At 41.8% G+C, this 18,277-nt stretch overlaps 1 protein-coding gene across 1 annotated transcript in view; it reads right to left on the bottom strand.

Moving 5' to 3' along the window:
* Positions 1–13,717, bottom strand: part of LOC145396726 (uncharacterized) — a 28,593-nt gene extending 14,876 nt beyond the window's left edge. The window contains exons 1-3 of the mRNA XM_080270011.1: positions 13,600–13,717; positions 3,444–3,571; positions 2,901–2,991 (exon numbers count right to left, since the gene is read on the bottom strand). Coding sequence (XP_080126137.1) covers positions 2,901–2,991; positions 3,444–3,571; positions 13,600–13,717 — 337 coding nt within the window. The remainder of the gene's footprint in view (positions 1–2,900; positions 2,992–3,443; positions 3,572–13,599) is intronic.
* Positions 13,718–18,277: the final 4,560 nt, after the last annotated feature.

The following is an 18,277-nucleotide window of genomic DNA, read 5'->3' as shown; positions in this document are numbered from 1 at the left end:
AGACGCCTGGACACACTGCGTTTAAAAGACTAGAGGTCATACACGGCAGAAAATACAGACAGAGGAAGACAGTTCCAGAACTAACCTGTTGCATACATGAAGGACTGGGAATAATGGTTATCTCATGCATTAGAGAGCTGAATAGAAACAAACATGAACTTGTTGCTAGACGGATTTTATGCGTTAGTCGTAGTAGTGGAGGGATGCCAGCAGAGAGTTCAGAAAAGCAGTGACCATTGAAGTAGCGATGAAAAAAACAAATAGAGGCAACAGTGCGGTGAAGAGATAGAGGTTAAAGGAAGAGACGAAAAGATTTTAACTCAACTTGGTTGAGAAGAACTGTATGTGGGGATCCTTTCCACACATGAAAGTTGTACTGTACACAGGGGAAAATAAAAACCATGTATAAAGTCAACAACTATGCAGGGGTAAAGAAGGCACAGAGTTGGCCTAGCACACTTAATCTCTTGGAAGCAGATTTTACAAGAGAGGTAATATGACCTTTCCAAGATAACTCCCGAGAGAATGAAAACCCAACAATGTTCAAAGATGATGCAGGATTGAGTTGGGTATTGTTAAAAATTAGAGGATATTCCTGTGGTAGATTTTGACAGGTTAAAAGAGGTAAGAACTGAGTTATTTTTACCCCAATCAGTGATATCAACCAAGTCAGACATAATGTGTGCCATAGCTTCATCCCTTGTTTGTTGAAGTAACTGCTGAGATGGACTCTTCAGGAAGTGGATGGAAAGGTGGAGCGTGGAATCATCAGCATATGAGTGGATAGGGTTGGATGTACAGCTTAGAAGGTCACTGATGAATATTATGAGGAGAGTTCATGATAGGACAGAGCCCTGAGGAACACAACTGATGATAAATCTAGAAGAAGAACGGCGGCCGTCTATAACAGCAGCTAAATAACGACCAGACAGGAAGCTATAGATGAAGATAAGGATAGGAAGATAAAAACCGAAAGATGGCACTAAGGAAATTAAAGTTTTATGCCAGACTCAGTCGAAAGCCTTTGAGATGTTAAGTGCAGTGGCAAAGCTTTCTCCCAGGTCCCGATAGGAGGAAGACAGGAGTCTGAAAGGTAGATGAGAAGATCGCCAATGAAGCGTTTCTGGCGGAACCCATACTGACGACCAGAAAGAATGTTATGATAGGAGTGATGCTTTAAAAATGTTTTGTTAAGAACAGATTGAAAAACTTTTGAAAAACAGGATGTTAAAGCAACTGAGAGATAGTTAGAGGGCTGGGAATGGCCACCCTTCTTTTGGACAGGCCGATTGAGAACAAACTTCCAGCATGAAGGAAAGGTACAAATTGACAAAGGAGAAAGGGTTTACCTAGGCTGGATGTAAGCACAGAAGCACAGTTCTTAAGGAAAACAGGAGGGACCCCATCAGGCCCATAAGCCTTGTTAGTACTGAGGTCAGTGATGGCAGAAAACACATCAACTGGGGAGATTTTAATGTATGTCATAAGCAAGTCAGGGGGGGGAAGTGATGGAGGAACAGCACCAGAATTGTCTAAGGTGGAACTGGAGGAGAAACTCTGACTGGAGATTCTTCTTTATTAGCAGAAGAAATAGTTTCAGTGTCATCAGAGCAGAAAAGAGCAGGGAAGGATGATGAAGTAAAGTTGTTAGAAAGTTTTTTGGCAAGTTGCCAGATGGGGCAGGAAGAATCTGAGTTGGAGAGTTCAGAGCACTTAGTACAAATTAAATTACTTTTAGCAGAGCGAAGGACAGACTTAGCATGGGTCCGGCCAAAAACATAAAAGAGATGAGATTCAGGAGTTGACTGACTCTGGTACCTTCTGAAAGCCCTCTCCTTGTTGTGGACAGCATTAGAACAAGTGTGATTAAGCCAAGATTTTCTTGTATTAGCCACGGGATAAAAGAAATGAATTTTTGTTTAAATGCCTGAAAGAATAACATCCGTAATGTGCACATCCGTAATGTGCACGGCACACACAGATGGCTTACGATCATGGAAGCAATAATCATTCTAGGGAAAATTTAAGATCTCTGCCTAAAGGCCTCCCAATCAGCAGCTCCAAAGTGTCAAAGCCACAGTTCCAGGAGGGGTCTACAGGCCTTGTCGCAGCGATAGGACAGGTTAGGGTGGTAAGAGCGTGACTGGAGGAGCCAAATGGAGATAAACGATTAACAGCATAAGCAGAAGGATTAGTTGTAAGGAAAAGGTCAAGCACTATATTGGAACTCTCTCGAAGGGAGCCAGGGATGTGGGTAGGGTGCTGTACAAGCTGCTGTAGGTCATCAAAGAGAGAGAGAAAAAAATGTAGGCTTGTTCAACAGGTCGATCAGTGGAAGGAGAGGAGAGCCAAAGGTGGTGGTGAACACTGAAATCACCTAGAATTAAGATTTCAGGGAAAGAAAAGTTGATAGGATGTGTTCCTTCTTAGAAGTAAGATAGTCAAAGAATTTTTCGTAGTCAGTAGAATCAGGGGATACATAAACAGCACAGATAAATTTACTCAGAAAATGACAAGACAACCTGTCGTTAATGAAACACTAAAAAGGTTCAAGAGAGGGGGATGGTCGGAAGTTAGTCCCAAGGGCTGATGAACAGGAAGTCCAGCTCTACCTATCATCAGATTTCCATCCACCTTGGGAGTACTGCCCTGTTTGACTGATCCGCTGTCAACTCCCTAGAGTGACGGACATGCCCTAAGTGTAAAGTAGACGAAGTGAAATAGTTGGCGAACTTCAGTCCCCTAGTGTGCACAGTTTGTTTTCATGTGGCGGAACTGGGTAATTCTTACACCTGGAATACCAAGTCGTGTTTGCTTAGTATTCCGTGAGTCTGTTATGAAGCAGGAATAAGTCTCCTTGATTAAAAGTGAAATTTATCCTCCAGCACACCGCAGCTCACCTGGCTCCACCTCCTGCTGTAGCCTGCCAAAGCGGTCTGGCTCTTGAACTTGGCCTCCTATTTCTTGCGCGAACCCTTCCTGACCGAACTCCTGTCGAAGAAAAAAAAATAGAAAACAGGTAAAGAATGCCCTCGTGATCATCACCATCATTACTATTACTATCATGATCGTATTGAAATTCATCATCATCATAATCATCATCATATCGTATTTCTTCATCATCATCATCATCGTATTTCAGTTCATCATCACCATCATTATCATCGCATTTTAATTCATCATCATTATCGCCATCATCATCATCACCGCATTTAAATTCATCACCATCATCATCATCATCACCCAACCCATATTCCCTCCTAAAGAGATGGAGGTGAGTTAGGATCCAGAATCAAGGGAAAAAAAAAACACACACACAAAGGTGAGCTCTTATTTATTGAGCTCTTACCTGATAATATGTTGAGCTCTTAACTGATGATACGGTTATGTTGAGCTCAACATGCACGATAATCTGTTGAGCTCTTACCTGTCTCTTCTCTCACCTGGTAATCTGAGCTGGACTGTGACACCTGGCCCATGTAGTCATACTCAGCAGCGGCACCTTGTGACACCTGTCCAATTTCCTCCTCCTCCACCACCTCAGGCTGCCTCATCCTTGCTGAGCGCATGCCTGCCCACACAAGGCATAATCAGTAGTCATCATCATCATCATCGTCATCAGGATAACTGTTGTTGTTATTGTTGCAATCATCATCTTTAATATCGTCTTTATAATCGTCATCAGTTTTATTATTATTCACAGACAATTTCATCATCATCATCATCTTTTTTATCAACATTATTCCCATCATAATAAGAATCAGATGTTTTTTCATATGTAAATAGAAAGAACCAAAGGTTGGAAGCCTACAAAAATGTGTTAAGGTGGTTGCAATGGTTCTTCTGGAAGCCCACAGCAAATTTTGTATTTTTCAAGCTCTCTTATTCCCGCCTAAGGCTTGATAAGTGGGTCACATGGGTCCCTCCCAGCCTGCCTGAACATGTATCATCACTCAGTCACCCACTGGCACCCACAGAGACACGACATCAAACTGTTTCTACCAACTACCCCCTTGAATCCAACCCAATCTGAGGGGCAGCACACCGAGCCACCTAAGCAATGCCTTCGCCTAAGTAGCGCCAGTACCACCCAGTGACGCGTCTGGCAGTGTCCCTAAATGATAGGGAGGGGAAGTGAGGAGAAAAAAAGCTAAAACTGAAGCATGTATTCCTCCCTCTCCCAACTCTACCCTGCCTTTCCCTATCCTACCCTGGTTTTCCTTACCATGCCTTTTCCTACCCTACCATGTCTCTCTTTACCCTACACTGTCTTTTCCTATCCTGTCTTCCCCCTTCCTATCTTTTCATGCCTCTCCCTATTCTGTCCTGACATTTCTACACTACCCTGCCTTTTTTTTACCTTATCCTACCTCACCTTGCAAAACCCTGCCTTTCTTTACCTTACCCTACCCCCTCTCTACCCAGCCATTCTTCTTTCTATCTCCCTATCCTGACTTGACTTTCCCTACACTATTTTGCCTTCCCCTACCCAACCCTACCTCCCTGCCTCTCCTTGCGCTACCCTGCCTCTCTTTACTTGCCTCTCCCTGCCCTGCCTTTCCTCCTCTTACATATTTATGCCTCTAACCACCCTGCTTTGAATTATCCTATACTACCCTGCCTCTCTTTACCCTATTCTGCATCTCCCTGCCCTTCCCTGCCTCTCATTACCTTACCCTGCCTCTCATTACCCTACCCTGTCTCTCCTTAGCCTACTTTGCCTTCCCATTTTCCCCTCCCAGCGTCCCCCCCTCCCCCCACCTCATTACAAAAGTGCATAACTAGCAATAAGTTAAAGAAAATTATGTATATAAGTAATTAATTTTGGTGAGGTTATGTGCTCAATTTCTTTTCCTCACATGCCAACTCTGCAAAACTGTTACTTAAGTACCTGATACGTGGCTTTGTAATAATAATAAGTGATACATTTAGTGAGAAGATGAGAAAATTATATGGAAAACGTTGTGTTGTCACCTCAATTTCTATTACGTTCGCGTGGCATGTTTATCGCTAGGTGTACGTGTAGCGGTAATGATTTTGTAAGTTACGTCCATTGCACAGTGCAGTGGAACAAGTGTCTTTATAGTTGAAAATTAGTGAATTACTTGCTGTTCCATGTTATAAAGTACAGAAGTTGCCTCCCATCTTCCTCCCGCATGCAATATGGTAGCCACTTGCAGCACTGCTTTGCACCTGCCTAGGGTGACCTGCTGTTGCTGACTGCAAAAAACACCTCTTCGGCTCGGTCTTCCTCCGGCCTTAGACGACTTACGGGTCTCCAGGTTGTTTTGAAGGTTAGTTGAAAGACTGAACTTTTTGTAACTACAATTTAAACGTTTTGGGGTCAAACAGCTAGTGAAAACACCATATTTTTCCTGTATTTGCCGCACCAGCGGCATAAGTATAAGAAAACATACTACCGCAGCCAAAGGGTTAGCAAGAGAATGTCAAAATAAAGACATTAATTCCAAGATGTTCGGACACATTGCATTTATTAGAGGCCATAGGCAGAGAAACATAAATTGAGGAATACAGTTCAAGAACTGACCAGTTGCATACATGAAAGACTGATGTTACCAGTTTACCCTTGCAAAACAAGTTGGACAGAAATGGGAGAGTGTGTTGCTAGATGGGTACTGCGTGCCTGAAGTAATAAATCAAGGATGCAACCAGAAAGTTCAGAAGAGCAGTGACCTATGAAATGGTGACAATGGAGGAAGAGAGATGCAACACTGCAGCAATGGAAGGAGGCTAAAGGAAAATCAGTACAGAGAGAGGAGCTGATGGGAAGAGGAGACTTTGGGCTTTATTATTAACCCCCATAGCTCGGGCATTAACCAGACCTGGCACTCCTTGCATGTCAGCATTTCTCCTGAAATTGCTTGTTTTCAAGCCACCACATCTCGGTAACTACGCCACCTAGAACATTCAATAAAAGATCAGACTTCTCACCAATCATTCGTCTCTTTACTGCATGTGTCACCAGGTCTACAGGTGGAGGCATTGTGGATTAAGGAGGTGAGGAAGAGAGGTGTGGAAACTATATTCTCCCAGAAAGAGATTCCTGTGTGTAACGGTATATGTGCATCTTTTAATATAGTTGCCCCTGTTAAAAGCAGAGGCATTTTCCAGAGAACGTTCAGTGCTGGTTCAAAGCGGTTTAATAAGCCAAGAATTTGTTCTAGTTTCCTGATTAATAGTCTTTATTATTACTAAATTAAATGCTACTGCATATGACCTTTTATGGACAAGTCTAATGTAAATACGTGTATAAATACTTATAATGATAGGAATATTCCCTGTACCCGACTGCACATGCGTGGTAGGATGACGTGCAAAACGAAAGGCTTTATATAACTTAACGTAGATAAAATATTTGGCTTTAATTTTATTTTAAAACTAAGATTAACTTGTTAAGTTAGACCTGCCTTGTAAATTTCGTTAAGTAATTTATTGTATTTCGGTAACTGTAATTAAATAATATTTGGCATCTCTGAATTCAATGAAAGAGGGAGATAACGCCATGTTCCTAAGTCTAGTTCAAGCAAGCTAGCTGACGGGAGCACTGTGGATAGATGGCACCAGGACTCTTGGATAGACCCACACAATTCGACAAAGACCGCAAGCCCGTCATTATCTGTCATTCCGACTCATCTAGCTAAGTATCCTGTAAGATTTGAGCAAATCGAGAGGAACTGGCTAAAATATATGGAGATAATAATAGGTGAGCTAGGGTGTTAGTTATACCCCACTCATTCTTAGAGACTCCTATTACTTAATTTAAACATTGTTTGATAGAAGAATACCTTCAGAACAAAATTTCTGACAGAGAGGTAACTTCTGGGGTTGTGGCGAGGCTGCATCTGAACGAGCGAATGAGTCAGTGGCTAGGGTGGACAGGTCGCGCAGACTATGGCAGCCTAGAGCTGGCAGGGCTGCCGCACAGACTGTGGCAACCCAGGCCAGGCAGAGTTGACCCACTCTCACTCCTGCTTGCCCCTCTGGACCTTCCCATTCCTCTTCACCTGACCCTTAAACTGTCACATGAATAAATCATCACACCCTTTACGTTCAGCTTGCACATTTTATTTGCCCACTTCTTCTGGCAATTCCAGAATGTCACTGTGCCATACAGTGGGCAGGAAGAATAAGGTTTTTACACTGTAATACACAGCATTTGCCACCAAAGATCACTTCCACTTTCACTAGAGCACGTTTTCTATGCCCATGCCATGAATGGTCACTTTCATTTTCATCTGAGCTCATTTTTTTTTTATACCTGTAGTTTTCCATTTATTTCAACATCTTACATATAAAAGGCGCTTATTTAGTTAAGTTCTTGCTTCACTAAAGGATTTTCACATAATTCTGACTTTTTTCTTTTTGTCACAACTTATTTTTACATATTTCACAAGGTCACTGTCACTAGACCTCGTTTTTTTACATCAAAGCATAAACTACAATACAAAACCACTGTACATATTTGCTCCAAAAGACCACTTTCACTTTTACTCCATTACTTGTTTTCTATACTGGATGATACAGCACCACTGTACACTTTAGGTCATAATCTTTATTTTCAGTACTGTAGTTTTCCTTATCATCTATAACTTACATTTAGTTTACCTTTTCTTTGTACAGTCTTATTTTACTATATAAATGTCAGTCCTTACACTCAAAACAAGAGTAGAATTGCTCTTTGACCCATGGCGAGGCTCTTGTTTTCAATGGGCACTGAAGTTGCTGCTAGATGGAACCACCATATGCGTCAGTTGACAGCAAATTTGGATTCTCCATGTCATATAACCAAATATGGGACCACTTTCCTGTCTCAATAGGCTTAAATTACGCACTTTTAATAAAGTTGTCACTAGATGGTGCCACCTCAGGTGATGGCCAATTTGGATTCTCCATGTCAGAACCTATGTGGTACCACTTTTTTGTCTCCAAAGACTTCCTTCTAACAAATCCGCCAAAGGCAGAAGAAGAAGAAGAATGCTGGGCACTCTTTGACCTGCTGGCTATTGGTGCAGGGAAAAACACTTATTCTTTCAATCGAAAATTTCCTTGCAGTTCTAACCATCTAATTTTCTCCATATTATGTAAAATTTACACTATATACGCTTCCCCAAACACCCATGAATTATCAGGCTGAGGCGATGTGGGTGGTGGTGAGGCAGTGGTGCCACATGAGCACTGCCAAGATGCCACAAAAGAGGCTGGAGGCTGTAATGTGGCGTTTAAGTCGCACACAACTTCTAGCCATCCATCCTTTGTCCTTAGAGTCCAGTGCCTCAGAGAATTCTCCTGAAACATCAGAAGGGTAAGGGAAGTCCTCAGGCTTTGGAGAGTCATCAGGGTCACTTTCCAGTGGCAGCAAGGAGTTATGAGAGGCAGCAAGGGAGAGTAGCCGGGGCACATCACACTATGTGGTATTTTCCATCCTCAGGCTTCACCTCCCCACTCGACAGTGATGATACTGTCACATTCAATTCCTTCCTAATCACACTTTCACTCTGCCCCTTCCTTGCATGAGTAGGAGGCTTGGCAGGGGTGGAGATCTCAGGGGCTGAGCAGGCAATGACATAGGCATGTAAATCAGACAATGTGGAATTGAAAATCATTGTTCCTATCCCTCCCATTTCCTGAGGAAGACTGGCATTGTCACTCACTTGCCATCTATATGCCTGCATCATGCACTGGGCATCAGAGAAATTGGGAATGATTTCAAACACTGTAAATGCAAAAAGCTTATATTTGTCACCCAAGGCACCCTGAACACCTGTTTTTGACACTGTCCGTCACCTGCACTTTAGGCGTGAACCATGTTATCGCCAATTTTTGACACCTGTTTTTTATATCACCAGTTACTGAGATAAGTACTGAAAGAAGATGGAAAATTAAAGAGGCTGTACTTTTTCAGCTCATTACCGACTGCACTTCATATAGTGGAATGCAGGCTGACAATTTAGTAGCCTGACACCTGTTTTAAAACTGACTCATAAATATGAGACTTGCCAGAATATTCGTAACCTCTCCCTGTCTCCCTCCCTCCCTCCCTCTCTCTCTCTCTCTCTCTCTCTCTCTCTCTCTCTGTGCAGAGACATGAATTTCCACGGAAATGCCCCACTGCATTTACCGCATAATATATGATATGGACATGTGTTAACTAACAGCACTTTTGGTAACCGGAGACTGATTGCACGTGTTTTTTTTTTACGCATTCTCTAATCTCTCTCTCTCTCTCTCTCTCTCTCTCTCTCTCTCTCTCTCTCTCTCTCTGTACAGAGACATGAAACTCCACGGAAAGGCCCCGCCACTTTTACCGCTTAATATAAAATATGGACGTGTGCTGATTAACTAGATTTTGGTAACTAGAAGCCGATTGTCCCATTTTTTTAATGCATTCTTTAAGTTAGCGCATTTTAGGTATGGTAATTAAAAAAAAAATGTTGCACTGTAATGCACCGTTTTGGCTAATTTGAGGGTACAAACATACAAACAAATAATCAGAATGAGGATTTTAGCAGTATGTACTATTGCCTCAAGGTATTTCTTTACCCCCTGCTCTGGGTCTGGCGTAGATATGGCAGCACACCCATACTCGAGTTACAGTTATGAATGAGATCACTCTCCCCGGTGATTCAAAGGTACGAATCGCACAATGAATCAGTGTTTCGTAATCTTCAATAACGATAATGATATATGGATTTTCCTCCGTGCATCATGCACAATAAGATAATAAATATGCAACGTTTTACGGAATTTTATAAAATGAGTGTATGATTATATGAATAAAGAATCAGATAAGTTACATCATTTACAGGTGTGATTAATTCGGTCTTCATTCTGGACCGTGGAAAACAACCCACCCCCTTTCGTGTTGGCTATCACAGAGCTAAGAGATTGTGATGTAATGAGATTGCCTGATACAGAAGCCTTGAAATGTCTAATACGTCCTACTTTTTCGTTAATGTCTTTGCTGTCATTAAAATTGTGGAATGTGGTCAATATTTTTTATATCACAAACACCTGTTATCAAAACACTGTTTGTGATATGCAACTAACATTCAAAAGATGGCTAAAGCTTTCAGGACCAATATTACGTAATTTACAAGAAGTGCAACTGTGAATGGGATGATATGCCATGGAAATATGAAATCACAAATAAAGATATCAGAGGAGGCTTGGTGTGTCTGTTAATGGCAGAAGTCAAAGTCGAACTTCATTCAAGACCGACTTTGTTATTAGTATAAATGTGATACATAATAATGTATAAATAGTTATACAAACTGTTTTGTATTATATGTAACCTTGAATCACAATCATTTAGTGGTTAATTATGTGGAATCGATGGTGGTGAAAAGTTTCATATGGGTGCCATATGGGATTGTGTTTTAATGATCAAATCAAAGACAAGTGAGAGGTAAACCTTATAAGTGAAGCTTAGTACAGTAGCTTCAATGCGGCGTCCACCACCTCCACTGACTCATTATCTTAGAGAAGCAGCGATTCTTGAAAATTGCTGACATATTCTGCAAATCATAAAACCTTAGAAAGCCGTATGAATTAGTGTGGCCTACTGCTGTGAGGCTAGCAATTTCTTTGATCTCATTAATTTCGTAATTACATTATTACGAGGAGAGACAGGTGTGCCACAAGATGGCGTAAGAGGCGTTTAACAGTGCGATGATAAATGTGTATTACGTTGCACAGTGTTACTGAACAGTTTTTTTTTTTTTTTTTTTTTTTTTACAGAATGTTCAATATACTTGCATACAGATTATATGTTTAATACTATTAATAAATAATATAATATTGATTATTATGGTGATATAACCGTTATTAAGGGGTATGTAAATAATACGTAGAACACTTCCAATACTCACATCATTTTTAACAGCAATATACAAGAAATATTGTTTTAATCTCAGTGATGTAAATAATATCATACAGGTATTCACTTGGGTGCAGCAGGTCTGCCTGATGTCTGGTAATCCATCACTGTCTTTATATGTAAACATTTCCAGTCCAAGACCACTGTCAAACATACCTGTAGATGTGAAGATTTGTGAAATCAACTGCAGTTCTACACCAACTAACATATGCAGGGTGGGAGTCTACAAATCCTCGAGGTAAGTCGCGTGAAATGTTGAATTACAGTACCATTTGTATTTCGCCCACCCACCTTTATTTGATATTACATCCTGTAATCTGTTTGGAAATGAAGCCATCCAGTTATAAACAGTCTGCGAGTTTCTGCGGAAGATCTGCCATTCATTTTTAGAATGCTGGAGCAGGTGCACCGACGTCTATTCCCGACCTGGCTCCCAGGCATTAATCATGTTGCCCCAGACATTTTCGATCGGTTGAAGGTCGCACCTTTCGCTCGGTCAGTTGAGGAGGTGGATGCTGAGCTGTTCGTCAGATTCTTGCTGTGTGGATGGGGGAGTTAGCCTGCAAACATAATACACTTTTTTTGTGTGTGTGAGTTTTACTCCGTGTCCCCTATTTTCGATAAGGGCTACGGCGTTGCCCCTGGGTAGAGGACATTAGTTTGGAGCGTGTAGCACTTCATGACCAGATACCCTTCCTGATGTCAACCAGTGACCCTTGGATGGAACCGAACCTCCGACCCTTTGGTCAGAGCGGAGCACTCCAACCTACTGAGCCACGGCAAATAATTAATCTCTTCAGTCGGGCGACATCTATTTTTCACTATTTTACTATTTCACTCGAATTAACGTCAAAAGATTTTACAAGTCTTAGTAAAATCCTTACTTGTCGTGATGCTGTTATGCAACCACATATAATGCGCATAATTTTTCTCAAATCCTAACAAGAGGCGTAGAAACACTAAAAAATATTATATACGTCTTGTGTACTACAGTGCAATTAGTAACTAGACTGTTTACGTTGAACAGAATAGCATTAGTTAAGTAGTTAAATAATATCCAAATACAGCATAATTAACTAATTATACCTGCATGAACATTAACGGTCCGTCGTCTAGGAGAAGGTGCACGGAAGGAATCATGACTTCTTCCAATATTTCCAAATAACGGTCAGCAGTAAATCGTCCTCCGATTTCCGCCAGCTACCCACTCCATGTAGATGGAACCACCCCCATACATTACACGTAACGTGCCCGCTTCTTGCCACGTTATAAACATGTTTTGTCTGCTTCCGTGTGTTGTTTGGGCTCCAACATTGCAGACGGCCGTGAGCAGTAGATGATTTTTTTTTTTTGTTCATCCGAAAACACAACACGTCCTAACTCCTCTGGATCCATATGCACATGCTGTTGTGCAAATTTTAGGCGTGCTTGTCGAAGTCGATCGTTTAATATTTCTTTAATAGTCGGAGATCTGTGGTGTACCCCAGCTTCGAGCAGCCTGTTGCGCAATGTTCCAGCTGAAACATCAGTTCCGAATCTGCCTCTCAGTCCAGCTACATTTTCAATGGGGATCGTCTAGCTGCCTCAAGGATTTGTCTTTCCTCAACCAGGTTAGTTTTCCTGGGTCCGCCACACCTTGGTTGATCACGTAGATTCCCCGATTCTTCCCATCTCCTTCATCAAAGTCTGACCATGGGTATGGACACTCCAAGTTCTCTTGCAATACCAGCGATAGTCATGCCAAACTGCTTCATGCCAACAATGCTCGCCCTGATGACAACTTTTCCTCTTGGTGATTTATACTGAAGCAGTCTTACTGACTGTGATTCTAGGGAATAGTGACTTAACAGTTCGACATGAACCCTGACCGTAACTCAGTCGCGGGGTAGGAAGTTCACTGATGCTAACCTAGTCCGTTTGTAAAGCTTATCTCGGAATTACCTGAGACTGTGTAAAGACATATCGGCACATACAGTGGTTATGAATACTGAATATGAAAGATTTTCCGAGCATACGTGCATCGTTATTTTCAATGTTAGTTGCATATCACAAGGAATGGTTTGGTAACAGGTGTTTGTGATATAAAAAATATTGACCACATTCCACAATTTTAATGACAGCAAAGACATTAACGAAAAAGTAGGACGTATTAGACATTTCAAGGCTTCTGTATCAGGCAATCTCATTACATCACAATCTCTTAGCTCTGTGATAGCCAACACGAAAGGGGGTGGGTTGTTTTCCACGGTCCAGAATGAAGACCGAATTAATCACACCTGTAAATGATGTAACTTATCTGATTCTTTATTCATATAATCATTCACTCATTTTATAAAATTCCGTAAAACGCTGCATATTTATTATCTTATTGTGCATGATGCACGGAGGAAAATCCATATATCATTATCGTTATTGAAGATTACGAAACACTGATTCATTGTGTGATTCGTACCTTTGAATCACCGGGGAGAGTGATCTCATTCATAACTGTAACTCGAGTATGGGTGTGCTGCCATATCTACGCCAGACCCAGAGCTGGGGGTAAAGAAATACCTTGAGGCAATAGTACATTATAACTCCAGACGTGCTATAGGTGGGTGAGCAGGTTATCAGAAGTAGCGAGTTAGAACTTGGTAAAGATGGAGTAAGTTATCAAACTTAAATGGCTAGATAAGAATAAAAATGTGATAACTTTCACTTACTAAAGATGGTCTTGAAGACTAGTTTGGTGGTGGTGGACTGCTGAGGTCGCAGGGTGATGCGGTACAGCCACTTGTGGAACGTGGGTCCGGGCCAAAGCACGTCACTGACAACACACATAGCAGAGTTTAAAGGTTCTACTCTACACACAACACAACTTAAAATTCGTACTCTGCACATAGCAGAATTTAAAGGTCCTACTCTACACCCAGCTGATTTTAGGAGTTGGACTCTACACACAGCAGAGGTTATGGTTCGCATTCTACACACAGAAGAGGCTAGGGGTCGAACTCGACACACAGCAGAGGTTAGGGGATACATTCTACACACAGCAAAGGATAAGGGTAGTATTCTACATACACAAAAAAAGATAGGGGTCGCATTCTACACACAGCATAGTTTGAGTCGTACTCTACACACAAGAGGTTAGAGGTCGCTCGCTACACACAGCAGAGTTAATGGGTGGTATTCTACACACAGCAGAGGTTAAAGGTCGTATGTACAGAGAGTAAAACTTATGAGCATACTCTACACAGAGTAGAGTTTAGGAGTCGTACTCAGCACAGAGTTTTGGGGACGTACTCTACAGAGAGTAGAGTTTAGAGGAAATGCTCCAAGCTTCTTTTGAGAATACGTGGCACCTGTTCATTAGCGATTTATTTTGCATGTTATATCCTAACAATCCATGTAAATAATTTCTACCTTTTTATTATTGACGTAGAGTTCAACAGCAACATACAAAAAGATAATGAGATGTAGTAGTAGTAGTAGTTGCAGTAGTAGGAGTAGTAACGGTAGTAGTAGTAGTCGCAGTAGTCGTAGTAGTAGTAGTAGTAGTAGTAGAAGTAGTAGTAGTGTTGCTATTTTTGTTGTTGCTACTGCTGCTGTTGTAGGTTCATCTGTAATGTGAACCCAGTGGACTGCAGGCTTAAGCTGCCTTCTCCTGCAGATCACTATCCTGCTTTTGGGGGATAGGGAAGCAGGCAAGAGATGTTTGTAAAACCGATCAGCTCTATCACCCATTTATATCTGTGCCACCACTTGAAGGCACCACTCCTGAACACCATATTGAGGGGTAATGGGAAGAATGAATCGCTTGGGAAGAGATGCTAAGAAGTCCTCAAATGCACTTCGAACAAACTTAGATAGGCTAGCACTGCCACTTCCTTTCTAGTTTAATTTAACTCTCCCCAGGCGAATTTATTCCACTAAGAGGAGAGTTGTCGAATTGGAGGTTTACTTTGAATGAATGCTCTGTCTTACTCTCGGGGTGATATCTCCAAGCCACTTCTACAGCCTGGAGACTTTTCACACTGGAGGTCAACCTTAGATCATTTTCATCTTACTTTCACGGTAATAGCAGTAGATGTTGTTGTGGCAGCCCCAGGTTTACAGGAATGTGAACCCAGTGGACTGCAGGCCGAAGTTGACTCTCATGAAGCCCACCATCCTTCTGTCTTGCCCTCCTGTCCAGTGATAGGCGGGGAATCGAGGAAAGTTTGCATAACATAACTGTCCAGCCCCACCGACCCGTTATATCTGTGCCACCACATGAAGGCGTCTCTCTCCACCACCTTCCTCTCCCGATGAATGTGTAGAGTTCCGTGACCCGTATTCTTGTCAGTTGAAAACGCTCCCTAATACAATTTTCTAAGCGATTTATTATCTTTATTATACCATACTGTCTTCTTCTGTGTTACCTCAGTGCTGATGGCCATACTTTGCATAAATAAAGTACAAAAGAATATTCACCATCCATACCCGGAAATTAATCGCTAATGAAACTGTGTTAAGCACCATGGCTCGTGTATGTTTGTCATGTAAGTAGTCTCGTGTATGTTTGTCACGTAAGTAATCTCGTGTATGTTTATGGCATGTAAGCAGTTTCATGTACATTTATGGCATGTAAGTAGTTTCACAACCTTCTTTCCGATCGTCAGTATGGGTTCCGTCAGGGACGCTCCACTGGCGATCTTCTCACCTACCTTTCAGACTCCTGGTCATCCTCCTTTCGGGACTTTGGCGAAAGCTTTGCCATTGCACTTGACATCTCAAAGGCTTTCGATCGAGTCTGGCATAAATCTTTAATTTCCAAACTGCCCTCTTACGGTTTCTATCCTTCTATCTGTCCCTTCATCTCTAGCTTCCTTTCTGGTCGTTCTATAGCCGCTGTTGTAGACGGCCATCGTTCTTCTCCTAGATCTATCATCAGTGGTGTTCCTCAGGGCTCCGTTCTATCACCAACTCTCTTCCTTTTATTCATCAATGACCTTCTAAGCTGTACATCTAACCCTATCCACTCATATGCTGATGACTCCATCCTTCACCTATCCATTCGGTTCCCGTAACGCCCATCCCAGCAGTTACATCAACAAACAAGGGATGAGGCTATGGCACACCGAATGTCTGACTTGGCTCATATCTCTGACTGGGGTAAAAATAATCTGGTTGTTTTTAATGCATTAAAGACTCAGTTTTTACACCTATCAACCCGACAAAATCTTCGGCAGGTATACCTACTAATGTTTAATAATATTCAGCTTAATCCTGCATCATCCTTGAACATGCTTGGGGTTTCATTTACTCGGGACTCATCTTGGAAAGATCATATTACATCTTTTGTAAAATCTGCTTCCAAGAGATTAGGTGTGCTAAGCCGCCTTCGTTCCTTCTTTACCCCTGCACAATTGTTGACTCTATACAGGGGTTTTATCTGCTCCTGTGTGGAGTACAACTCTCATGTGTGGGGAGGCTCACCACATACAGCTCTTCTCAATAGGGTGAAGTCAAAGGCTTTTCGTCTCATTAACTCTCCTCCTCTTACTGACTCCCTTCAACCTTTGTCTCTTCGTCGCACTGTTGCATCTTTATCTCTTTTCTATCGCTACTTCAGTGGTCACTGCTCCTCTGAACTGTCTGCATGCATTCCTCCACCTCTACGGCGGGCGCGTAGCACCCGTCTAGCAGCAAACTCTCATCCCTTTTCTGTCCAACTCTCTAATGCAAGAGTTAACCGTTACTCCAAGTCTTTCATTTATGCAACAGGTCAATTCTGGAACTGTCTCCCTCTGTCTGTATTTCCTGCTTCCTATGATCTCCAGTCTTTCAAACGCGGTGTGTCCAGGCATCTCGAAATGATCGAATCTTGAATTTGGCTCTCTCTTGTATTTTGTTTTTCTCTTGGAAGGAACAATAATTGAGGGCTTGCTGCCTTTGGTTCCTTCTTCCTCGCATAAAAAAAAATGTACACAGTGTCGTGTACGTTTTTGGCATGTAAGTAGTCTTGTGTGCGTTTATGGCATATAAGCAGTCTTGTGTACATTTGTGGTATGTAAGTAGTTTCATGTACGTTTATGGCATCTAAGTAGTCACGTGTATGTTTATGGCACGTACTGTAAGTAGTCTCATGTACGTTTATGGCATGTAAGTAGTCTTGTGTATGTTAGTTACGAAGTATACTGTAGACAGACAGACAGACAGACAGACATAGACAGACAGAGAGAGACAGACAGACAGATAGATAGACAGATAGACAGAGGCATATATACGCACGAGATAAGAATATGTTTTATGGTATGTAAGTATTATCATGCATATTAGGCCCATTTATGCAGTATACAGTGACAATGAAACATACATAATTATAAAATCCAAGTAGGTATTAACCTGTAATAAGCAAAATAAATCGCAACTTGGGAGGTGTTAGTCAGCTTCCTAGCCTAAGGGGATACGACTCAAAGAAACTGGATGGTTAACCTTTTGGTTGCCTTGATTATCTATGAGCTGAGGGAGAGAGAGAGAGAGAGAGAGAGAGAGAGAGAGAGAGAGAGAGAGAGAGAGAGGTGTCCTTACTTAAACTTATCGTCTGGTTTCTTTGGCAGGGGGAAGTCACCGCGCCAGGAGTAGTGCAGGAAGACGCCCGTAGCAGCCGGCAGTGCCTCACCCTCTGACTGAAATACATCATAGCTTAGTGTCAGTCGATTAAATCTCTCTCCCTCTCTCTCTCTCTCTCTCTCTCTCTCTCTCTCTCTCTCTCTCTCTCTCTCTCATATCTAAACATACCACCTTTAGATACAACTTATATGAAAATCGATGCCATTGCTTTCTCTTAAAACCCCAACTGTGATGAAAAGGGTTAGGGGTCTTTGCCAGGTAAGAATAAGCACATTATAGCAAACTTCATCATCGAAGAAGACCAGGAACCTCTGCACTGACTTACGGGAATGTCTAAGATGTTGATTTCTTTAAGACCGTAACCTTCCGGGATGTTCTGCACTGGGTAGGGGCTGGTGAGGGCGGTGTAGGGCAGGTTACGTGAAAACAGCACATCAACCTGTTATCGAAGAATATTTGGTGTCAGCACAGGCACGAGGATAAAGGTTATGCGTATCATCATCATCAATAACGTCGTCATTATCGTCATTATCATCATTATTATCATCATTATTATTATCATCAGCATCATCATTGTCATCATTATTATTATCGGCATCATCATCATTATCATCATTATTATTATCAGCATCACCATCATCATCACCATCACCATAGTCCTCATCCTGATCCTCATCCTCATCACCTAGCCTGCTCTCAAAACTTGAATAATAAGTTCTGGTTGCATGAAATTTTATGAGTTTTATTTATGAGGTGAGAATGAGTCTCCTTGGCTACCAGTCAAAT

The sequence above is a fragment of the Coenobita brevimanus genome, chromosome 39 (genome assembly GCF_032717465.1).
Source record: "Coenobita brevimanus isolate Jiangsu-jjx chromosome 39, ASM3271746v2, whole genome shotgun sequence".
In the NCBI taxonomy this organism is placed as follows: domain Eukaryota; kingdom Metazoa; phylum Arthropoda; class Malacostraca; order Decapoda; family Coenobitidae; genus Coenobita; species Coenobita brevimanus.
This window is presented reverse-complemented; position numbering and strand designations above follow the sequence as displayed.